At 36.5% G+C, this 22,986-nt stretch overlaps 1 protein-coding gene across 1 annotated transcript in view; it reads left to right on the top strand.

Annotated features, from left to right (window-relative positions):
- LOC132699709 (homeobox protein homothorax-like) overlaps positions 1–22,975 on the top strand; it is a 134,068-nt gene extending 111,093 nt beyond the window's left edge. Inside the window, exon 8 of the mRNA XM_060666564.1 lies at positions 22,849–22,975. Within this exon, the coding sequence (XP_060522547.1) occupies positions 22,849–22,860 (12 nt within the window). The 3' untranslated portion in view covers positions 22,861–22,975. The remainder of the gene's footprint in view (positions 1–22,848) is intronic.
- Positions 22,976–22,986: the final 11 nt, after the last annotated feature.

Below are 22,986 nucleotides of genomic sequence, written 5' to 3'. Positions count from 1 at the left end.
TGATACAACGAAACACGTCATGAAATAAATCCAAAACCACCTTTCCAAATTGGAGGTCGTATAAGGTTCTAATTCTATTAACAATTTTCGTGGTCAGAATGCTCTGTGAACTAATATTTTTTAAACTTATTGGGACAGCATTAAGTAACTTGATGGGTTAATGTAATTGCGGCCACTCATTAAGCGGAGCTTGCCAAGTAAGTACTTCGTGAGTACCTACAAAAACGGCTCCAAGTCAAAGGTTGCTTACTTCCTAGTTTGTTTATGTCTGCGCTACACTACGCGGGATTTAGTTGACAACAAATTTTTGTTGCTGTTAATTTTCCAGCAAAGCTCTATTATTTATTTCAATCTTCAAATGGCTTAGAAGAACAAAGTGGAAGTTTCTTGATGTTTATGAAAAGAACCCTATTATTCGGATACGACGCCTGGAAAGGAATTAAAATTTAGTTTTCAACAGAAAGTAACTTAAAATGTGTGACTATATTTGGCCATTGCAAAATTAAACTAAAAAGCATTGAAAAAAGTGGTGCTGGTTTGAATGTTGTTTATAATCTTCACTCTCACACTCTAATTTAAATCTAGGTTTGTGCTTTTTTCTTCTATTTTTGAGTGAAAGATAACCACCATGTTACAAAAGTAGTTAAAACTGCTAAAGATCTATCGTATTGGACTTCTCTTTCATTTTTAACAAGTACTTTTCTATCAGCTGGCACTTGAAACTATCAAGTACCCATGTAGTAACATACTTGGGCTCATACAAGTACTTGCCGAGTATGATCCATGTCAAGTAACTTGTCCAGTCCCTCGTAGTGAGTAGTAGCCGATTTAAGTCTGCAGTTCATATACTATAGCTATGTTAGTCCTTAAATAAAACAATCTTATTGGTAAAAAGAAACACTAAACACTGCATGGAAAGTCATTATACCTAAACTTTTAAATCTAGCCCTGAAATTATCTAAATAAAAATGAATTATTTTAAGTGTTCTTTCTTGTTGTATATTTTGTATGTTTTGTGGTATATTTTTTACCATGTTCTCTGTTCGCCAAAATATCCTGAAGTATTTAAAAACATACTTGAAATTTGAAATTTGCAGATAATTTTCAAGTTTTTTTATTATTTATCTCTATAAAAACTCGTGAAAATAATGATATTGAGCCAAATATACCTTAGTAATACGTCCTTCATTAGCGAGATACGCGACGAGTTAAGTTCCAGAAATATTTTTTTTTTGTACCTCAGGAAGTTTTTGAAATATCGATATGAAAACTTGCCTTCAGAGTTTTTCGATGTAACGAGTACATTCTATTTTTTCAAATAATATGCAAAAGGCGGTAGTTACACCATATAATTTTGATATTTCATGTTAAATTTTTCATTCATTTTATATTTCGTGTTATATATTCTGAGTTCTGTTTTATGGCATATTCTACGGCAAAAATAAGTCCTAGTTTCCTATATAACGCATATCCGAAAACGCTTGCTTTCCGAGATACAGGGTGTGTGAAATTCTGAGGAATGAATGCTATAATTTCTTCTGCTGCTTGACAGCAGTGTACAAAATGTGATTGAAGAGTGGTTTGAAAATTATTATGAAAAGAATTTTCATTTGAATTTTAACAATAGTAAATTAATCTGAAATACAAATTAAATATTTTTGCAAAATGCAGTGGCATACTTTTTTTTAGATTTGGAAACACTTTGAAAATAATAATCTGAACCTGGAGTAGATCTGAATAATTTAGCCTCTTACTAATATTCTTAAGAAACTTAAGAACTTAACAACAATTTAAGTCACATAGATTCAGGCAAAGGCCCCTTCTCCAATATTGACATGTCATGTATCAGACTGACAATACAGACTGGACGTTGTCAAAATAATTTACAAAAGGAGCAAACATGCGAATGGTGTATAAAGTTAAGTTGGATAATCAGACTCCATTCGTAAGATTTAGCACAAGTAACGTAAGTTTATTCTAAACGATACAGATAGTTGAAAGTGTCGAGATGTCCCCAAAGTATTTTTCGGTGAAGGAGCATAGCTGATCGTTGCCCTTGCACTATAAATACCGCGTTAATTATATACGACTCAGACGACAAATGCGTGCAGGAGATGCTATTGGCAGCTCCCTTGCGATCCGAGCTATGAAGTATTCTCATTTTGAGCGCCTTCCAAAGCGCAACCTGGCTTTCAGTCACTCGCCGCATACCACACGTCTGCTATTTTTACATTGTCATGGCCGTCCGTCAAAGCGAGATAATAAAATACATAATTATTGTTTCGGGTAAAAACTGCAAAATGTGGGGACGCGTCAGCTTTTTCGCGCTGTTTCCTTAATATGGAAAAGCGCTTATTATTTCTTTGTGTCGGTATTAATTGGACCTTTTACAAGTAACGATAACATCTGGTAACGACGAATTTTATGTTTTATGACCTCGTACTTCTGCAAAACGATAAACGTATACGTGAACGTTGGTGGGTAAATTCCACGGACAGCGACGAACATTTTTAAAATTGTTATAATCATTAGCTTATTTAAGGAAACTTATTTCCTTGGGAACAAAATCTGCGTTACGCCGATGTCTATTTGACCGAATAGTGTCGTCGCCTGAGACACCATCATTTTTAAAATGTAGCCGCGTCTACGTTAAACACAACTAGGAGAAATCCAACAGAGTTGGCCCAGCATTATGTTAAAAAGCATTAAAACCCAAACTGATAAATAAATAAACTGAAAATATTTACATAACATTAGAACACATACAGTTTTCAAAAGTAAATAAAGTTTTGATCAAAATTTAAACAATGAGCTTGAAAACTAAATTTGTATATAATGGTTTCTTGGACCCTTGACCTTAGACTCTTCCGCGTGGATTATTGGACATTTTATTACCTAATCCATTTTTTTAGATATTTTGCCCCGCAGGTATTTTGAACTATATTCGCTTCCTCAAATATTTGGTCAAATCACCGTGATAACATTTTACCCCATACCTGTCTTCTAGTTTATAATCAAGTCGCTTGAAATGTTGTCTATTGTTGATTCTTCTTTTTTTATTTTTTTAGATCGTCTATATATTTAGGTGTCCGAAAATTTAACAATAGAAATATTGATAAGTAAAGGAATGAGTTGTGGCAAGTATTTCCTTCTAGGCTCCGTTATTTCTATCGACTTCAAAAGTATCGAACCGTTCTACAAATTGGCCAAAACTCGAAAAGTGCATCCTCTTACGTCAAAATTTGTATATCAAGGATTAACAGGGAAAGCACTCGTTTGCACTTTTAGGAAGCTGTTTAAAAGCAACATCTACATTAACATAAAGATATTTGTTCTTTTAATTTTAAAGTGCTAAGCTCCCCCTCAACTATGTAAGTAACAAAAAACGAAATAGTTAATTTCTATTCGTTTTTACATTAAAACATTGAATAGAAACATAGTTTTTACTCTAAAACAAGCCGCGTGATATTGTAGTTTTTTGGCGTAGAATTTGTTTGCAGTGTTCATGGTACAATGTTAAATTTTTGAAGTGTCTGAAATTTTTGATTATATTTTCTTCTATAACGACTTGACCTTGTCCCATTATATCAACTAATTTCTATTTATTGTTATTGTATCTAGCGGCAGTCAACAATTTTCGTTTGCAGCAAGGAATAATAAAACATCTAAAATAAAAAGTGAATTAGAAAAATGAACTTTTGACGTTTAATAATATAGAATTGTGTCACACTGTATAAAACAGTGCACAGGGTGGCGGACGGCAACGAATCGAATCGAGTTCGGGCACAAAGACGCAAAATAAAATAAATATCGCTGGTGCCATTGTTGCAACGCAAATAGGAAAACATCGGAACGGAGGAGGGCAAAAAGAAAAGACGGAGCGTGTCCGTTCGGTCCGTGCCCAGTATTTCATTTTAATGGTCCCCACGGTCCCGGATTCCATTAAACTGTTTCTCTTGCGAAGTTTACTTTGGCCACTGGGACCATTAGTCCGTTGCAGCCGGAAACAATCCTGCCGGAGGAATACGATTGATAGATGGTCCGGTGGCGGCGCGGCGGCGTCTCGGGCGCTGCTTCCTTCTGCTAACCCGGCAACTCATAATTCAGCCCCCACGTTCGGCCAAGAAGAAAACACACACCCCCATTTTCACGGTAAATTGTACCATTATCCGATCGATACGTTTATTACGCACCGGTCTACCGCCGGTGCTAAGTGTCTAATTCAATAACCCGCACACCCATCCGGTATATATAGTCGTCGTACGCGAACGCATATAGTTGTAGCAGATGTTTCTTTTGTCGGTCCTCGTAATAAATTGAACAAATCCACCTGTTTGCAAGAAGGGAAGCTCGACGGCGATTACAAGCCATCACTGTCTCCTGAATTAGGCCGTTTCGAGGGAATCGTTTCCCGCGCTCGGCTCTCGACTCCGAAGCTCTGCGTTTTACAAGCTATTTGAAGTCAATAAAATGATAATGCCCCAATAAAAGCGGTGCGGAGAAACACCACGCGGGGACGATTTTCTCCGTCTAAGTGATTCTGAGACGATGCAAATTGTATCAGGAAGAAAATAAAACGGATCTCTCCACGGTTTAAAGCGACGGAACATTCGACGCGCAAACTTTATCGGACGGCTGCGCATACGAGGCGCGACCCGAAAGTATTTGCTTCCGACGGAGTTGCATTTGGCCGTGCTGTATACTAAAAGTGCTCCTTTATAGTTCGCCAAACGATATACTGACCTCGCTTGGGTTTTTCTTTGTAACCCTCAATAGATCAGATAGATTAGTAATTCCACAATAACCTTCCAGAACCGTACTTCGTGCATACAAATGCTAAAACCTGACTGATTTGTGCAAAGTTTCATCGGTGAGATTCCTCGATTATTATTAGCCCATGCAGTGAAAAATCCATTCTTACTTTAAATGTTTATTATAAATATAAATGAAGGAGTAAATTTAGCAACAAAAAAATGTTAGAATAATTATAGAGCAAAAAGTTATTCTGTATCAAAATAATCGCTATCATCACCGGACTCTAAACATTTTCTTCTTCGATTACATGTTCTACACATTTGTTTGAAATAGAACCAGATCTTTCTAAATTTCTTGTTTTTTCTCAAACTGGGTCTCGGCTGTCAGTTCTATCGGATTAAAATTGTAATGATATGGTCGAAGAGGGACAACTTTGAATCCTCGCTCCATGGACAGCTTGTCCACATTATACTTCTTATCAAACGTTCCTGTCTTAAGAACTTGCAATAACTGCTTCTTTTTGAATAACTTTTTTAGTATATGATGAATTTGGTAATTTTTCCGCTTGTGCAGAATGGTAACTGACGTTGTCCATCACGACAACACTGTGGAATCTTGGGAAGCACTTGTTCAGAAAACCATGCTGCTGTCAGTCATGTTTTCGTGATAGTCAACCATTGCTTCTTTGACATCTTTTGCAGAAAGCAATAAAGCTTCAGAGCCCGCATGTAATATGGCACATTCAACTAACCAAAACGCTCACTATTTCGGCATGGTGCATGTCAAGTAGACTTTTTGGGACCCCACAATCTTTTCGCGTTTTTCATTCTTGGACACCATTCAGAACTATGCCACGTACTCTGGCATATTAATTTTCTGGCTGCATTTTCCCAGATGTCGACCACAATCTCAACTTCTTCGTCATTGGACATCGCAAGTGAGTAACAAAATTGTATTTGTATTTGTTAGTATTTGGTAACAAATAAATTGTAATAAAATGTATACAGTACCTCAATAAAAATGGCATACTGAGTTTTGAAAAACAATTGAATAACAGTAAGTTGGTAATTACTAATTACAAATACAAGATGGAATAGAAATAACTGCAAAACTTCGACGGCTAAGAAAATGCTATTTCATAAAACTGATTGAATACTCCGATTTCACCAACCCCCTCCTAAATCAACCAATAGCAAACTGGGAAAACATCTATTATAATCAACAAGATTTTGTATTGCTTTCTTAGGAAAATATTTTAGAGTCGTTATGTGGTTATGTTAAATTGGATATCAGTCTAAGCTTTCTAATGTATTTTTAATATAGGAGATCAACTAATGGGCAAATTGACATTGATTTACTGCAAGTAGGGACTGTTTTAGCAAGATTTATAAAAAGCACACTAATAGGAATTAATCTAACAGTTTAATCAAAGAAAATTTCTCTGCTTTACAACAGGTGGGTCTTAAACTCATTCCCAAGTCAAAACCATAAAAGGTTGTAAAAACGGTATATCGTTATCAAACTTTACTTGTTGCTGGTCACTCCTATTAACCTTCTTACTTGACCCAGGTAACACTTAATGTCTCTAGACGCATTGCACTAATGTTCCTCAACGAAGCAGAATTCACTTCTCCTTTTCAATATTTTTGTCAACGATATTTCGCAAAGTTTGAATAATAGTGAGTGCATAAATATGGCAAACAATCTTAACATTACTACTCTCCCCTTCTCAATGTAACACAAAAAGTTGGGTCCCGGTGACCCACAAGCATCGGATTTTTTAATTGTACACACAGCTCTCCTTTCTAATGTCTTTATCAATGATATTTTGAAAAGTTTTAAGAATAGTGACTCTGTTAAATTTGGAGACCATGGAGTGCATTAGAAATTAACGTCTTTTGCAGTGGGAGTAATTAGGTGTAACTCCAATTCAGTATTCCTGTCAATATTACCTTACTATTTTTCTCATCTCAATGTAACGCCCAAACACGGTAAAACGTAGATCCAGATGTCCCAAAGGATCCGCTGGTTATATGCTTCATGTATATTCAATTAGAATGTCATTTCTCTCGGTCAAAAGTATTTCGAAAAGTTTTAAGAATAGCGAGTGCATAAAATTTGGAGACTTATTATGTGCATTAGAGACCAAGTTCTCGTGATTGTACACTAGTGGTAACAGTAAATCTCTAAATATTAATTAAAAACGCGCCTGCCAAGTTTGTGATTTACTTTTAGTTTATTTATTCATTGTGCCTTATGAAGACATTGGTTAAATTTGCCAAGCACATATTTTCTTTGCCACTTTATTCAAGCAAATTTCGATCAATTTTCGGTTAAAATCTGCTTTTCCATTACTATTTTCTCCAAAAACTACCTGAATTCTACAGTTAACAACACCAGATGAGCATTTTCGTCAATTTCTATATCGAAAAGTGTTCGAAATAACTTTTTGGCTTTAGCAGGTGCTTCAAAACCACAGATTTAAAAAAATGTCTTTTATTTGGGCTATGCGATGATACTACTTTACCCCCAAAATTTATCTCCGTATTATGGTCACATTCTGTTCAGCCTATTTAAATTCTGATATCACTATAATTAAGCAGTTAACACAAGATCACATACGTACTTAAGTAATTTATTTATTTTGTTAGTTTAGTTGCAAATTGCGTTATTAAAACTTAATGCAGTCGAGTGTCTGCCAATTGCATGAATTCATAATACGACGGTACTCAAAAAACTCAAACATCAATAAACATCTTTCGAAACATTATAGCGATGATGTGACAATGCCAGTGAAACAGTGTTGCGGTCGTAAACGTCCCGATTGAATGTAGCGGATTTCTCCGCTTGTCTACTCCTTGAATTGGTCGTTCTGTGGCTGCCGTTTCATATGCTCGACACGACCACGCGCTGTTTGTAAACAGAATAATCGAGTCATGTGCGGAATAGACAATCGATCTGATAATCTCTTCTATCGTATGAGTAGCAGGATCGACCTAAACCTCAAAGAATACTTACTATGATTCCGAGCGGATTCAATTATTGCTCTAATTTACTTTTGGTTTCGAACTTTTTTTATTTCAGAGCGTTGAATGGAGGAAAGAAAAAGTAATGAATCATAAAATAATTTTGGTATCCTGGTTCTCCTTAATTTTTCAAAGAAACTTCCACACTCCACTGTAATACTATTTACAAATCTTCTGGATTCCTAATGCGTCAGTTGTTGATGAATCGAACTTGCTGACGTTTTGCCAATCAACCTGTTGACTTCTTCAGAGCTTAACTGAAACTGGGCCAGGATAATTGGCGAGACGTTAGCAAGTTCGATTTATCAACAACCGAGGAGGAATCCAGAAGATTTGCAAGTACTGGTTCTTCTTGATCTTCCGGCATAACCAGTCCTACCTATTTTGAGTTTCGTTAAAATATTCCTAAAAAGTTTTAATTATTAGTGTGTTTCATATAAGATCGCTTGAACTCGAAATGTCGAGAATTTATAAAAAAAAGTTAAAGTTTGTGTTTTTGCAGAAAATTTTAGGTTATTAAAGTTTCATTATTCTTGGTGTCCGATTTTCTGGGAGCCGGGACTGTGTTTCAAAATTTAAATGGAACACCGTGTATCATATTTTGCAAGTCGAGTCATAGATCATCATCTTTCGCTTCTAATGAAGTTGTTAATTTTTTTTTCATTTTTATTTTACAGATAATGCTATAATGTATGTATTGAGTTAGTTGGGCTACTAATTATACAGGGTGATATCAGAAGATATCACATTAATAGATTGGTGACTGTTCAGATGGCATTTCTGAGATCCCTATTATGTAAAGCAGGTTTAAATATCTACGACAACATTAATTATGATGACCCTTTTATGATCAGTGGTTTTAAAATTAGAAGAACCTACTACGATATCAGTCCATTGATTTTAACATTTACCAAAGAAGTCAAAACTTGCCAATGTTTTGTATTCCATTTCATCACGTCAACTATATCCATTTTTCTCCGTTAACTCGAACCTTGAGAATATTTAATCACTGCTGCCTTGATCCCTTTGCTAGCGGTCTTCCATCATTTAAGTCAAAATTATTGTGTCTTTTTTTTGTTTTTATGTTTTTTACATGGTTATTTAAAAGAAGCTTTTTACCTAAATTGGTGTTTTCCCATGTTTTATTTATTTATATATTTATATATTGTATTCTTTTTTTGTAAATTGGCTCAGCCGTTGAGATAAATAAATAAATAGATAATCACAGCGAGATATATAAAATCAGCTAAATGTCGACCATTTTAAACGTTGACACCTTATACACCCACAACAATCCGTGATCTAGTTTAATAATTTCTCTGAATGTAAAGTATTTTAAATTTTAAGCATTTAATTGTTAACTTGGGCCATTTTTTGAGATGTTCATAACTCTAATTGAAACTGTATAATATTTTACACAAACCCTTGTAAAATATCAACCGGAACCTTAAAGACGTGAGAAACGTAAGTAATTTTCAACAGTGGCATAAGTCGGAAAAGCAATAAATTTCTTAAGTCACTAGTTTATTAAATACTCGCTCCGCTCGTCCCAAATATACTCGTGATTCAAATTCCGTTTACCGCACTTGTTGCATAATATACTATTTTATTACATGGTGTTTTAAAAAACGCTTCTCTAATTTCTATTCCAAATAGAATATCAAAAACTAAATTTAAATATTTTTTGTTAAGGGGAGTGGTGTGTCACTTATTTTACCCTCCAACTTAATTTTTATACGGAATAACTTTACAATCTTTACTTTACTCTTGTTTAAAGTAAATAAAGTTGCCGGCTTTTGAGTTATTTGAGGTTCTATCAAGCAAAGCTGATCGAATTAATAAATTATATAATTTTTAGAAGTGAGAACGAACTCTGGCAGTTCAGTTGCCAACTATGAAGCAAACATGTTGTTTTAAATTATTTTGAACTTAAGTTTTGTCGGCATTGTGTCCCAATACCAATATCCTATTTATCATAGAAATTGGCAGCTTTTTTTAAAACTCACTAAGAGCTTTTAAAGTTATGAATGTCAATCTCTTCGTAACATTTCTTTGCCATCATTTATGGACGCCGCTGCAAGTAAGGTGCAAAAATATTCCTTCGTGTCACAATTGTCTGTTGTTAAGAATTCTTGAAAACGGATAGTTTTTTCCGTTTTAAACTTCGTGTTAGAAAGTTGATGGTAATCGTTTTGTTTTTTACTCAGAATCAGTTTAGAATCGCCAGCTAGTCCACGTGTCGAAGGGTAACTTGAACCGTTCCCAAGTAGGAACCATGAGAAACCCAAAGTCGATGTCTTTCCCAAGTTCGCTTTTTTCATGTTCTTGCTGCTTGCGTGCCTATTTTTAATCTCTCCGGTTTACCTAAATACGAGTTTCGAACGGTGGAAAACGGAAAGGCGGGAACGGTGTGGGTGGGAGGGTTAAAAGTGCACACGGCGTTCTCGGTAGTCCGGTCTTATCGCAGAAAACAGGATAATTTAATTTGTCGGTGTGATATATCGCCGGCGTCGGCACCGTGGTGGGATGGCAGTGCCGACGCCTCCACGGCGCTCATATCCTGTTTCCCTCGGTGGCTCTATTCTATCCGATCCCAAATCTCTGGACGGGTGATGTATGGCTCCCTTTCGGCTCAGGTGCCGCGCTCCGTTTTCCGATAACGCGGAGCAACACCTGAATATTTCCAGCGACGTTTTCCCGAACGCAACCGATACGACTAAATTGACTCCATAAATTAAATAGATTAAATATTATGTGAAGGGAATAATACGAATTTTCTCTTCAAATTTTACGCGCTTTCGTTGTTCGTGTTGCATGTTTATTCCTGCTTTGTATTAAAAATCGGGTGGTATTTGTAAAGCTTTGACTTCTAATGTTCTCCCCACTTCAATTATACAATGTTGACAGGATCAAACTGATTTTAACCGGGCTATTGATTCTACAAATTAACTATGGCACTACGATCGCTGCATTTTAATAAAATTTGATAAGTCTAAACACAACTTACATTTTTGGGGTTTAGAAATCACGGTTAGAGAGGTAGACTTTCGGATGACCATAGAAATCATCAACACATTGTGGTAAATTATAACTTGGAACATAGGTATGTTAGAAAGGTAAATTTTCAGCACAAAAAAAGACTAGAATCATCTCAATTACATAACGGCTTGTTGGATCTCTTTTGCATATGACGTCAACGGTTCTAACTCATCCCTAATCAAATAGAAGCTCTTGTTTTGTTTTTCACTCTATCGCTTCTACCCCATTTCTTCTTCTCTTCCCTTCTCTCTCATCTCACTTCAGTTATAATTGTTCTCCATTTGTACCAATTAAGAAAAAATTACAGGATCTGTAAAAAAAGATTTAAAATTGTCTAAATGATGTTATGGACGGAAATCTTTAAGATGTAGAACATTTGTAAATAGTTACGTTACTCCATTAGTTTGAAAGTTACAGGTCTATCTTGCTTTTACGCTTTAATTTTCATGTAAAGAGTGTTTATTTTCTTTTAGCCAATGATCATCTTCGTTATTCTTATTAGACGATAATATGGTTTACCCAACGCTTGCCATATAATGAACCGACTTCTTCTTCCTATTATATCTAAGGTTCCAGTGGCTTTCTTCACTAATCCTTTTGGTTCGTTTTTTTTCAACTTTTTCAGTGTTCGGTTTAAGATTTCAAATCAAGAAAGAATTTCCATTTTGTTGCTGTAATATATTTCATTTTTGTAATTTCCGGAAAATTAGAAACTAATTTTTTGTTTATATTTCTTATACTTAAGATTCACCTTTGGGCGTTGTTACTGTTATCTGAAAGATTTGGTGATTTATTAGGTTTTGAGTGTTTATTTATAAGTTGGATTTGAAAGAATAATAATTAAGTATTTTTCAAAGAAATTTCCACAGGCTACTGTTAATACGAGCCAGTTTCAGTCAAGCTCTGAAGAAGCCAACAGGATGATCGATGAAGCGTTAGCTAGTTCGAATCACCAAGAACCGACGCAGGAGGAATCCAGAAGTTTTATAAAAAGTATAGTAGTTAAGTGTTTATGATTCTAAAAAGTAAACCCATTTACTTATAATATAGTGCATTCAGAATATCACAAAAACAGGTGTGTCGTTTTTTCTGTTTTAATGTCTTGTGGTTACCCCCTTCGGTGCTCGTGCCTTTCCGCTTCCATATCGGGAGTTACTCCACTGGAATAAATATTTAATTAGTGTTACAGCCGCGCACATATATTATTAGATTAAATTTAGTTGTAATTAAATTTTCTTTGCTGGAATAGTAGTGTTTAACTATTCCAAGTTGCCTATGCGCGGTACTTGTACGTTAAGATAAATCCTCCCTGGTCTCGCGAGTCGTGCGCATATCGAAACGACTTAGAAGTTGTCGTTCTCTTGTCTGGTCTCTCTTGCTGTGAAGCAGCAAGTGTGCGCGTTCACCGGTAGAGTTCTCCAAAATATATACCATTTATACAACCTTTTATATTTTTCATTTCGGAATGAGGTTAAGACCAGCCTGTGGTAAAGCGGAAGGGACCATTTTTTTCAGCACGTGTACCACAAGCCACGGCCATATTTAAGCCGACAAGAACTGTGCCGTGCGGACTGCTGTATTTTGAAAGTAGGGTTTAAGACTAATAATAGATTTTTCACTGCATGCCTCGATAATAATCGAGGAATCTCATCTATGAAACTCTAACAAATCCGTCAGCTTTAAGCATTTGTATGCATGTAGCAATGAAGTACGGTTTTCGAACGTCATTGTGGAATTCCGAATCTATTTATTGAGGGTTACAAAGATAAACCCCAGCGAAGTAGGCCTGTGGTTAGACTTTTCATAAAAATTTACTAAAGTAAAACGCCGGATTATGTTGTAAAAATGGTATATTGTTTGGAGAACTCTACCACGTTTTGCTGGATTGTGCCGATCGTTACCACGTAAGTGTACACGTTCCTCTTAATTTTTCTCGAACTAAATATTTAGCGTCCACCAAATTTTCAGACTAGTGAATTTTCGTGTCGCTTTTGTCAGTCCTCCCTCTAGTGTCAGAACCGTATATAAATAGACAGTAACGTAAAGCCAGTCATACATTAAAGTTGTTTACGCTACTTAGATGAACAAAAACTGTTGGTTAAATTAGTACTTAAAGGCAGTTTTCCAATTAACTAAGTAATGCGATGGTTGCGGGGCTCAATCTCCCCGCGACAGCTAATTTCTTTAAAGTTAAGCATGCGTTCACGTGCGGGCCCGTAATTCAATACGCAGCGCCGTTGACGTTATGACCCAAAACATCATATTACCGCACCAGAACTACGCCGCTTGAAGTGTAACGTACGTAAAAACTAATTACTCGTGAAGATTTATGGTGGCACGGTAACGCATGCCGTCGTAAAGTTTAAAAATAATCGCGGCAAATAAAAGAATTAAGCTAACAATTCGCTTCCTGAGCGTCAAGTTTGGGAGTCTCATAGCCCGGGTCCGAATAGTCTATTTGAGTGGTGTTTATTGCGCACACAAAGTGGTTACTTTTAATTGTTTCATTCCTGCTGAAAAACAAAATCAAAACGTCGTACGAAAATCGACCTGGCAAGTACAAAACAAATAACAGTTTCGAAAACCTTTCGGTATCTATCCTTATCACCTCCTTAGGCGTGTCCGGGTACACCGAACAATACGAACATTTTGTACGTGCGCGAGACGATCAACAGCCTGTATATGCTTGTCGTCACTTATCAATAGATATCATTGCAGAATACGGAAGATTGGGAAATTATTTTTTTGTACTCCTTTCTCAAAACTACCCAATTATACACCGATCGAGCCTGCGGAAAGTGTCATTTTACGACGTCAGTTTTGTTACCTATTCTGCACTTCTGGCATATTATATCATTAAAATTTATTAAAACTCCGGCATTAAATCATTAATTGAAACCTAGAAAAGAGATAGGTGAATCTATAGCTAAAAATGGTGGAAGAATTTTCTGTTTCCTAAGATATAGTACCGAAATTGGTCCTTCTGCTATTTGTGAATTTCTTAAATTAAATGTCCCTTTGGTTGCAATGTCTTATTTAGTTTTTGTGCCATTTATACAGGCATAGAACTGTCCTTAATTTCAGTTTACGGAAACTTTTAGCTCAATCACTTGTTCATTCGATTAGGAACTATGGTTTAGTCCTCTATTACCCATGTCTTGATAGTATTAATAAATATAGATTGCAAAAAATTCAAAACAGCTGTTGCAGATATTCGGCTTGCGTAAATTTGATAGGATTTCCCACAAAATCCAGGAACTTAATTGGCTAAAAATTGACAGTACTTTCAAGTACTTTTTGGGGTTTAGCACATCCAATCGAGCTAGATTTCGATTTTTCGAAAAAAAAGATTTAGGTGAAAAGTGATTGCGTTCTAAGGTAAATATGGTCGAGTTATTTTCGAAAATGACGTCATTTTTCAAGTCGAACGTTTCGTTTCGGAGCAATCCATCATCAGAACATCGATTTTGGACTTTCCGGGTTTTGAGGGTGGTTCCGGGGGTTTTGGGGTGCGCTGATCACGAATATGGCCCCGTTATTTCGTTCTCGAGATAGCCATCATCAGGATACGAAATTGGAATTTCGGGGTTTTGGGGGCGATTCCGGGGGTTTTCGGAGTCGCGGAAAACGATAGGATTATTTAACATTTCGTAAACGTTTCGTTTTTTATATTTCAATAATCAGGAAATCGATTTTGCGATTTCGTTATTTTCGGCGGTACTAGGGGATGCATTCGAGTTCGCTGAATACGGTAAAATCCAGGAACTTAACTGGATAAAAATTGACAGTACTTTCAAGTACTTTTTGGGGTCTATGGTTTTCCAAATTATTAGCACATCCAATCCGTCCTACTTACGAGCTAAATTACCGTTTACCGTTATAACGCTGTAATGTGTGTAATTTTTAATAGTATATCCGATTCAGTAATGTCATATTCAATTAAATTCTTTAAAAAATATTTCCGGTTGAAACTGTTAACTTCTCACATAATTTGATTTTCAATGTTATTCTTTTTATTTTTACTTTTAATAACTTTCAATTGTTCCATATTACTATTACATTTATCTATTATACTATATTTAATTTATCAATGTAATTATAACTTCCTATTTAGTTTTCAATTTAAACATTTAAGTGGAGTAGCTTTTGATAGACTTCGCCTCTTCTTTACTGTATATTTGTATATGACAATATACAACAATAAAGGCAATTTATTATTATTATTATTATTATGTCCGTTTGAATGGACGTATATATTTTTAATTATGTTTTATTATAAAAAGTGGCTTTTCTTACTTGGTTAATTGAACGAATGGTAGTCAAAATTTTAGTTTTCATTCTTTATGTTCTTCGATGTTGCCAACTGGGGATATATTCTAGTCGCCATACAGTCTTCGCACATTTGAAGCGGGATGCGCTATTGCCAACCTAGTAAATTGAAGTTGTTCTGAAAGTTTAATGAATAACTGGTTCGCTCTTGTTTAATGTCTGCCTGTAAGGAAATTTAACATGACTTTCCGATTTCGATATTTTAACCGGGCAATATGACGTTCACTTCTCATTGGGTCCATAATGTTCACTAACTTGAATAATCTTTGACTTAGTTCAGGTAAATTTTTCTTAGAGTTCATTTCACTTCTCACTTTGCAATCAAAATACAAATAAATTTACCATGATCAAATAGTATATAAAAAGCTGCAGCGATCGGAAGCCTCTATCACACTACAACGACATCAATGAACGGTCGCGTTGATTTCATTACGGCTGCCCACATGGGCCAACGTCGACATCTCATTGCTTGCAATTAACACCCGCACTGTTGAGGCATTCGCCTCGCGAAGGCGGAAATTAAATAAATCTGTGTCCGAGTTGGCGACCCTGTTGTCGGTTTGTCAACGCCGAAATCGGATCAAGACACTAAACCGGATGATGACGGGGTTGCGAAGCTTCAATCTGCATACAACACTCGCATTAGTCCGTAAGTGGCCAATTGCTATTTGCATGAGGGGCGGCCGAATCCCCCGAGATTCGCTAATTCGTAATTCGACTGACGCGTAGATTAGATTTGTTAGTCCCCTCTGTACAGGACTTATCCATTTTCTAGCATTTAGTTAAAAGTCAATTACCCGATCCGGGAGGGTGGAAATCTACGCCGCTACCATTCGCTGCTGCGATATTAAATCAACTTCGTACTCGTCCAAACGGAATTATTCAAATGTAAAATCCTTACCCTTCCCTTCGGTAATCTGGTTACGGAACCAATGTACCGGTCATACTAAATTAAACAAATCAGATGGCTCTCGTTGGTAAACTTAATCTCGCTCTTCCCGCATTCAAATACGAAAAAAGCGTTTCCTTCCTTATTACGTTAATTTCTTGTTAAAGCTTTCATGTCCTTGTGAATTGCAGTTCTTTCAAAACAGTTCCGATAAAATATATATTTATGTAATTTCACAAAAAGCAATGATTCAGTTAGTTGGTTAGAAATTTTAATTATTAGTGACAGCGTCAATTTATATATGGAGAAGTGAAAAGATTTTCATTCATAACTTCTACATTTAATGCTAGCGTTAAGCATTGCTTTATGCTAAGTGTCGATTTCCAGGGACTTGATGAATGGCTTCTCTGATCTCTGGGGTATATCGCTCCTAGGTTAAATTTCAGATCATGTGACTACTTTCAGTTTCAGTTTAATCCACCTGGAAGGAACACATGAAGTAATCTTTACTCTAAGTAATATAGTCAGTCAGTAATATAGTCAGAATACAGGAATAATGTCATATGCAAGTTAGGGATTAAGCCCAATTAGCAAGTTACCCTTCCATCTTTATATAAATATCTAATACATCAGCTAATAAAAATTAGGATATCTTCCTTGGATAACGGAACCAGTGTTTCTCTTTAGAGCTCCTAGTCTTCCTTCCATTTCTGTACTGTAGTCGTGCTCTGCAGTTGTATTGTTGTACATGTAATCAGGAATGACAGATACTTTGTTGCAGCTGTGATTTATAAGTATTATTATATATTGACATGTCTAAAACATCCCCCAACCACTTGCACTATTCCTGATCAAATTTTCGTCTACTGGCCAATGACCAATATTTTTTAATTGTCAAGATAACTAGCGCCACCAATCTGTTAAATATCTTCAAGGTTCGCGATAAGAAATTACAACTACCTAGTCTAAAGAAAGGATCTAACTCCCGAGCTCGGACGACATCAACGCGAAGTAAACGTTAGGGAAAGTGCAGCAGTAATTTAATGAACATCAATAATCTCACCGGCGGACACACCCACGCCTCCCCTCTAATAAATATGTTTGCATTCTCGCTGACAACACGTAAACAGACCTGTTATTATGCTGTCAATTAAAAGCGTATTACGTATAAAATCTTGTCGTAGACCATCTTGATCTCTTGCATGTAGGTCACTGCCGAGGAGCTTCCTCCTCAATTGATTTATGGCCTCGTCGCTGATGGACCCCGGGTGTCGTAAATCTAGCCGCCGAAGTAATTCGCCATATAATTAGACCATATACGTTTTCCTTATTTTGTTTGTCGTTTAAAATATAATTAAAAAGTCTGTTTCAGCACATACTTACACTGCTGAGGCTGAAGCATTGCGCTCTTTATTGGTAAACGTATTCAATTGTTCTTTTTTTAATTACTACGACTCAAATGTTCAAAAATGTATTTAAAACATTAATTTAATTGTTTCTTTTTTCTATTTTATTTTGAAAGCAAAGGTTGTTATCAACTATTCTCATTTCAATCCCTTCATCCGCATCTGGTTGTCGTTGTCGTTGAGGTGGATAAAAGGTTTAAGTAAGTGGCCCCGTTATATTAGAGTTTGAAACACAACGTAGTTGAACGATTAAAACGTATTAGATCTGTAGGTATGAACGAAAAAGAGCTATTATCACTTTGTTCTTTGTTGGAGAGCCCTGTTTCTTTTGAATTTCTGCGAATACCTTATAAGCTTTCCATCAACTTTTTAAACTCTTTATGTATTGAATCTAATTTGCATACTCGATTGTTGCATAGTTATATCCCCTTCATATCTAAAATAACTTTGGTTTTCAGTTTTAGTTATTATTCGCCTATAACCTTTATACAATGATAAGTAGATAAGACAAGTTGTAATTTCCAGCCAATAGAAAATGTCTTAAGTAGTAAAAATGTTGCTTATCGGTTGCTTATTTTTTTTTAAATTTCGTTCGATATAAACTAAAACACGTACAATAATATCCTTTTATCCATTCACCCTCTCGCATAATGAAAAACGCATCGCGTGACAATCTGCCATTCGAAGCGTCGCCATCGTTTCTTTGTGATTAAGTTTTTTTGACCTTTTGCAGAATCCAGTTAAATGCAAATAAACGAGACACACGTATCCGTATTACGCAAACTAAATTCAATGGACCGTTATTTAGTATCGATTCAATCAACCGTATATGTAGCATAACTCGGATATCCATTTAAAAGCAGATGCTTTCAGTTACATTAACCTCAGCCATCGGGCGATACACATGCAGTATCATTTTTCCGTCGCTCTCATATAAATACTTAATGAACTTAAACAGTTTGTTTAACTGTAGCGATGATTTTTAAAATGAAACGCAACTCGTCTATTATCGGACGTATCTGATGCGCATAAATATATAATGGGACGCGTTTAAAATAAATTACTTTAGATTGCAATGCTGAGGTATTGGCGCGCGTTTCTTCAATTTCCGTGGTGGATAGTAGGAAAGGAACGAGTGGGTTTTATCATGAAAAACGTCGATCACAATGTAAGTATAATTGCATGGGAATCGTCTAAGATTCAAGATTAAGAATCAAGTATCGCTTGTGACTCTCTCCACAGCTTTCTCTAAGTTCGCCTTTAATACACTCCAAAGCTTCGATAGTGACCCCTTGGTGTAGCTCGTTAGTTTGGTTAGCAGCAGATGAAAACCCATTCTCGATTGGCAAAGCGTATTTTCTTTTACTCCTATTAGCTCTTAAGCCGCAGAGGCCTGTTGCGGCGTTTATTTTGTAGCTTGACAAGTCTGCTGTAAATTCTGGCAGACGAACTGCTGAAAAATTCCTTATCCTGGTATATCGGGGTTTTCTTTCCATCGATTTTTTTATGGTTTATTTTGCCATGGGTTTAGCCACCCCACCAAAAAGTTCTGGTTCATTCATGCGCCTCGACGAGCCTTCGTTACCCTGATGGGCTTTGCACCCTGTTATCCATGAAGGAATCTTCTAATTGCGCACTCCTTTTCCTGAATCTTTATCAGCATGTCTATTAAAACTTAATCTGTTGAATGGGAGATTCGCACTGGCACAAATATACTTCCTGAGGTTCGGCATCAGTTGTAAGGTTTTAGTGGAATGCAAACCGCAGATAGATCAGATTCTATAAGTTTCGACCTACCTCGCTTTAATTGCCTACTTTCAACCAATGTTACTAGTCAGAACGCTCCGGCTTAACATAACTGCTATTGTGGACTTATTCTTCTTCTCCTATCCTATTACTATAGTAGGTTAGCAATCAACGTTATCAAGGATCTGAGGTAAGGTCACAAAAGAAAAAAATATCTTGCATTGTTTTCATTTTCTAGTTGACTTGAAAACTGGTATAAGGAAATCGTGTTTTTTTTGTTAATCGACTTTATGATTGTTGGTACATCTCATAAGCTAATGACTACAGGTATTATTTCAAAGCTGGGGTAACCAAGCTAGAGGTAACTATGCGCCACTATCAAAATTAGTAGAGTCTAGTTAGCGATATGAACCTAGGTAAACTTCTAAGTGCTTGTTATTGAGTTGTTAAAACGACAAAATCTATTAAATCCATCCCCGTAGTCGTGTTACATCAAATGAAATGTAACGCTAAATAAAACTTTCCGAAGAGCAGTACACATCATTTTTATAGTATCTGTGCTCAAAACCAGTAAATACGAACGTGCGCGAGGCAGAAGATAGACTTCGCTCTTCGCAGGAACCATAAAAATGTTACGATCCCACAATAGCCGTAACTGTATACCGAGCATATTCTGTAGCAGATTTCGCGTTTCGTTTTACGACCTAATTGTGTTGTCAGATTGCCTAAAGTTAAATGGTTAGTTTACGCGTATTATTTGACCGTTTCCTCGCATAAGTTCGTCACATTTTGTTAGCCACTCACACACTTAATTTTCCACTGCTTACCGAACCAATTTACGTTCCGTCGATACCAACCTACACGCGGCATTTCTGCGAGATGATTTGGCTTTTATGATTTCGTTTTGAATCATCAAAAGCTTCTTGCCTAGTAAGTTTCCTCGTTTGATATTGGCGGGATATTGTGTTACGTGCAGTTCATGAATATTCCAGATAGAAATGGAAAGGCCTTCGACGTCAAAGTGTCGTGTTACCGTATTTTTGCATAGGAATGAGTCCTCCCCACGAAAAGTGGAGTGTCATGTCACGTTACCCACTAGGGAAAACTGCGGGAGTCGCGTATACCGGATTTTATTATTTATCTGTTGGTTGCGCGATAACTAGAAATCTTTTTATAGAATTTGACGGTAAAATGCGATGACGCATCCAACCTCCTTACCTGGGTGGCATCAGGTTTCCTTTAAAAGATTCTGGAAAACTGCCAACATATAAGTTTTGAAGGAAAACCTAAAAATTTAATTGTGATGTTAACAGTGGTCGTCGGTTCCTGAACAGTCAAATTCTTTACCTCTGGTAGACCCTATTCATTCATTCGCTTCTAGCTCTGGGTTTACGTACATGTAACATCTAACTCCGCGTTCCTTACAAACTGTAACGTTCGCCAGAGAGATTATGCCGCCAATATTTAATACTAGAAATGAAAATTTATACTTTAATTTTGATTAATCAAAATCTTCTTAGTGGAAAGCTAGATATAAATAATGTCTTGTTGTTACAGAGGTTGTCATCTTTCACTTGATAAAATATGTATGAAACAACAAAGGAGCATATTTGTTGCAATCATCTTGATTGTTTATCGAAACAAAGTCGATATACACTGCGCCATATATAAATGAAACTTTAATAACCAACTTACGTCAATGATTTTGAATAGTTAATGCCGAGACCTTTTAAATTTCATTCTAGAAAAATTCTACGCGAAAAACGCACCCGTGGATAATATACGAAAAACATACATTTAACGAAGTATGCCGTGAATGTTGCTATTATTATTCTTATTCACATCTTTTGCAAATCCTTTTTATTCGTTTCGAAAGTTAAATTTACTACTATAGTATTACCTGTGTATAGGGAAAATATATTTAAATGCGATTAGTTAATTAGGAAATGCTAAAATATTTGGTATTATTCCCCTTCCCTTTATGACCATGCATTGAGACTTTTCGATCCATTAGGCCCGTACGTCTTTTGAATGGGTTTCAGCTTCTCCAGAGTTCCTCTCGATCCCTGTATCAGCACTGATAACCTGCTACAAGGCTACTAGGCCTATATTCTTGCTTCGGTTAAATCATTTTAAATGAATCTTCCTCTTTATTCCCTTCACACTCATTGACGGTATATATATTTACAATGTTCACGCACTCGTTCTCGACTTACGTCCCGGCTAGCCTACCGGCCACGGCAACCTTTACGCTACGTGTTTCCTAGAATACCTAAATCGTTCAATGGTCTGAGCTTCTTTGGCGTAGAACACGAGACAGAGGAAAAAGCTAAATCCGGGCAATAGTGCCCTGCCCGAATCTCAAACGTAGGAAATGGTGCCCAACCTTTTTTTTTTAATCACGGCACTTTAAGGCTTTGGTTGTTCTACGAGTGGAAGGTGTCGCATTTTCTTTGTGTACTTTTTTTTTTTAATTAAAACATTGAACATTTCAACATTGTCATGGCAAAATTTTAACAGCTTATTGTTTTTCTGTGGTAAGTGCATTTGAAGATTATGTTTCCTATGTGCAATATTTAAATTAATGTAAGGATCATATTCTCAAACCGCTGGTTGACATTTTTTTTTACTTGATTTTTTTAAAAATATATGATTATTAATCGTTCATTGTAGTTTTTCAAGAGGATGTTTACTTGGTTTACAGAATGTACCAAAACATCTCGCATATAGCTCTTAAATTTATTTTAATCCTGTTTCTTTATTTTTGGGGAGGGTGTGGGTTGCAATTAGTTTAGTTTGTAAGTTATAAAAGAATTACTACTAAACGATGGGGGTTTTGATTTTTTTTTATTGTTGTTTCTAATTATGCGAACATTTAGCGGAATACGAAATCGTCCCTATTTTAAATTTGAATGGCCACCTCCAAACCGCACTGACACAGGCGTACGGTGTAGTTAGTCGTTAAAAATTAGGTCCATTCAACCAACGGTCCCGTCAAATGAATTTCAAATGGACCGACATAGTTCAACGTTTATGTCGAGCGAGCGTGGTGCACATGTCGATAAACGGAAGTAGGAAACGTTCGCCACGGCCCACTTGATCGGGGTGCGCGTTTACGGGCGCAGCGCTAACTCGTTCGCGCTTTTTTTATCGCTTTTTACACGCCTAGTTATATTTAATAAAACATATACAAGGTGCCCCGTACATGCCGACCGGCCACCTAATTGATATTCCAACTGTTCGGTCCCTGTTTAATGAACTGTGACGCAATGACGGACTCTTTTTTTTTCCCCGTCCGACACTGCAATTCGATACGGTTTTTTAACACCTCTGTGTGTAACTGTCCGATCCATATGGTACCTCTTTTTTCATCTCGCTATTGAACTTTGCCCGTGTTCACGACATATGTGCTCGTTGGCCGTTGGTCCTTTGAGTCCGATATTTGTTTGACCGTGTGTCATTTCAGCTCCCGGTGGAACTTTTTAATTTTTTATTCCTTCTTCACACCCGCGCGTACACACACACACACACACACACACACACACACATACACACACACACACACACACACACACACACACACACACACACACACACACCACATTGACCACCACGCCCTCGCCGCAAAATTGATAAGATGTGATCATTTATACCGAAGTATTGTTTCTGATTGCAGCGACCCCCATCGTCGTCGCTGAGCTACGGGGGTCCTGTGAACGACGACGTCAGGTCGCCCGGGACGCCTGGACCCCTCTCGCAGCCGCCCGCCTCGCAGCAAAGCCTCGATGCCTCGGAT

The sequence above is a fragment of the Cylas formicarius genome, unplaced genomic scaffold (assembly GCF_029955315.1).
Source record: "Cylas formicarius isolate icCylForm1 unplaced genomic scaffold, icCylForm1.1 PGA_scaffold_10__41_contigs__length_53128322, whole genome shotgun sequence".
In the NCBI taxonomy this organism is placed as follows: Eukaryota; Metazoa; Arthropoda; class Insecta; order Coleoptera; family Brentidae; genus Cylas; species Cylas formicarius.
This window is presented reverse-complemented; position numbering and strand designations above follow the sequence as displayed.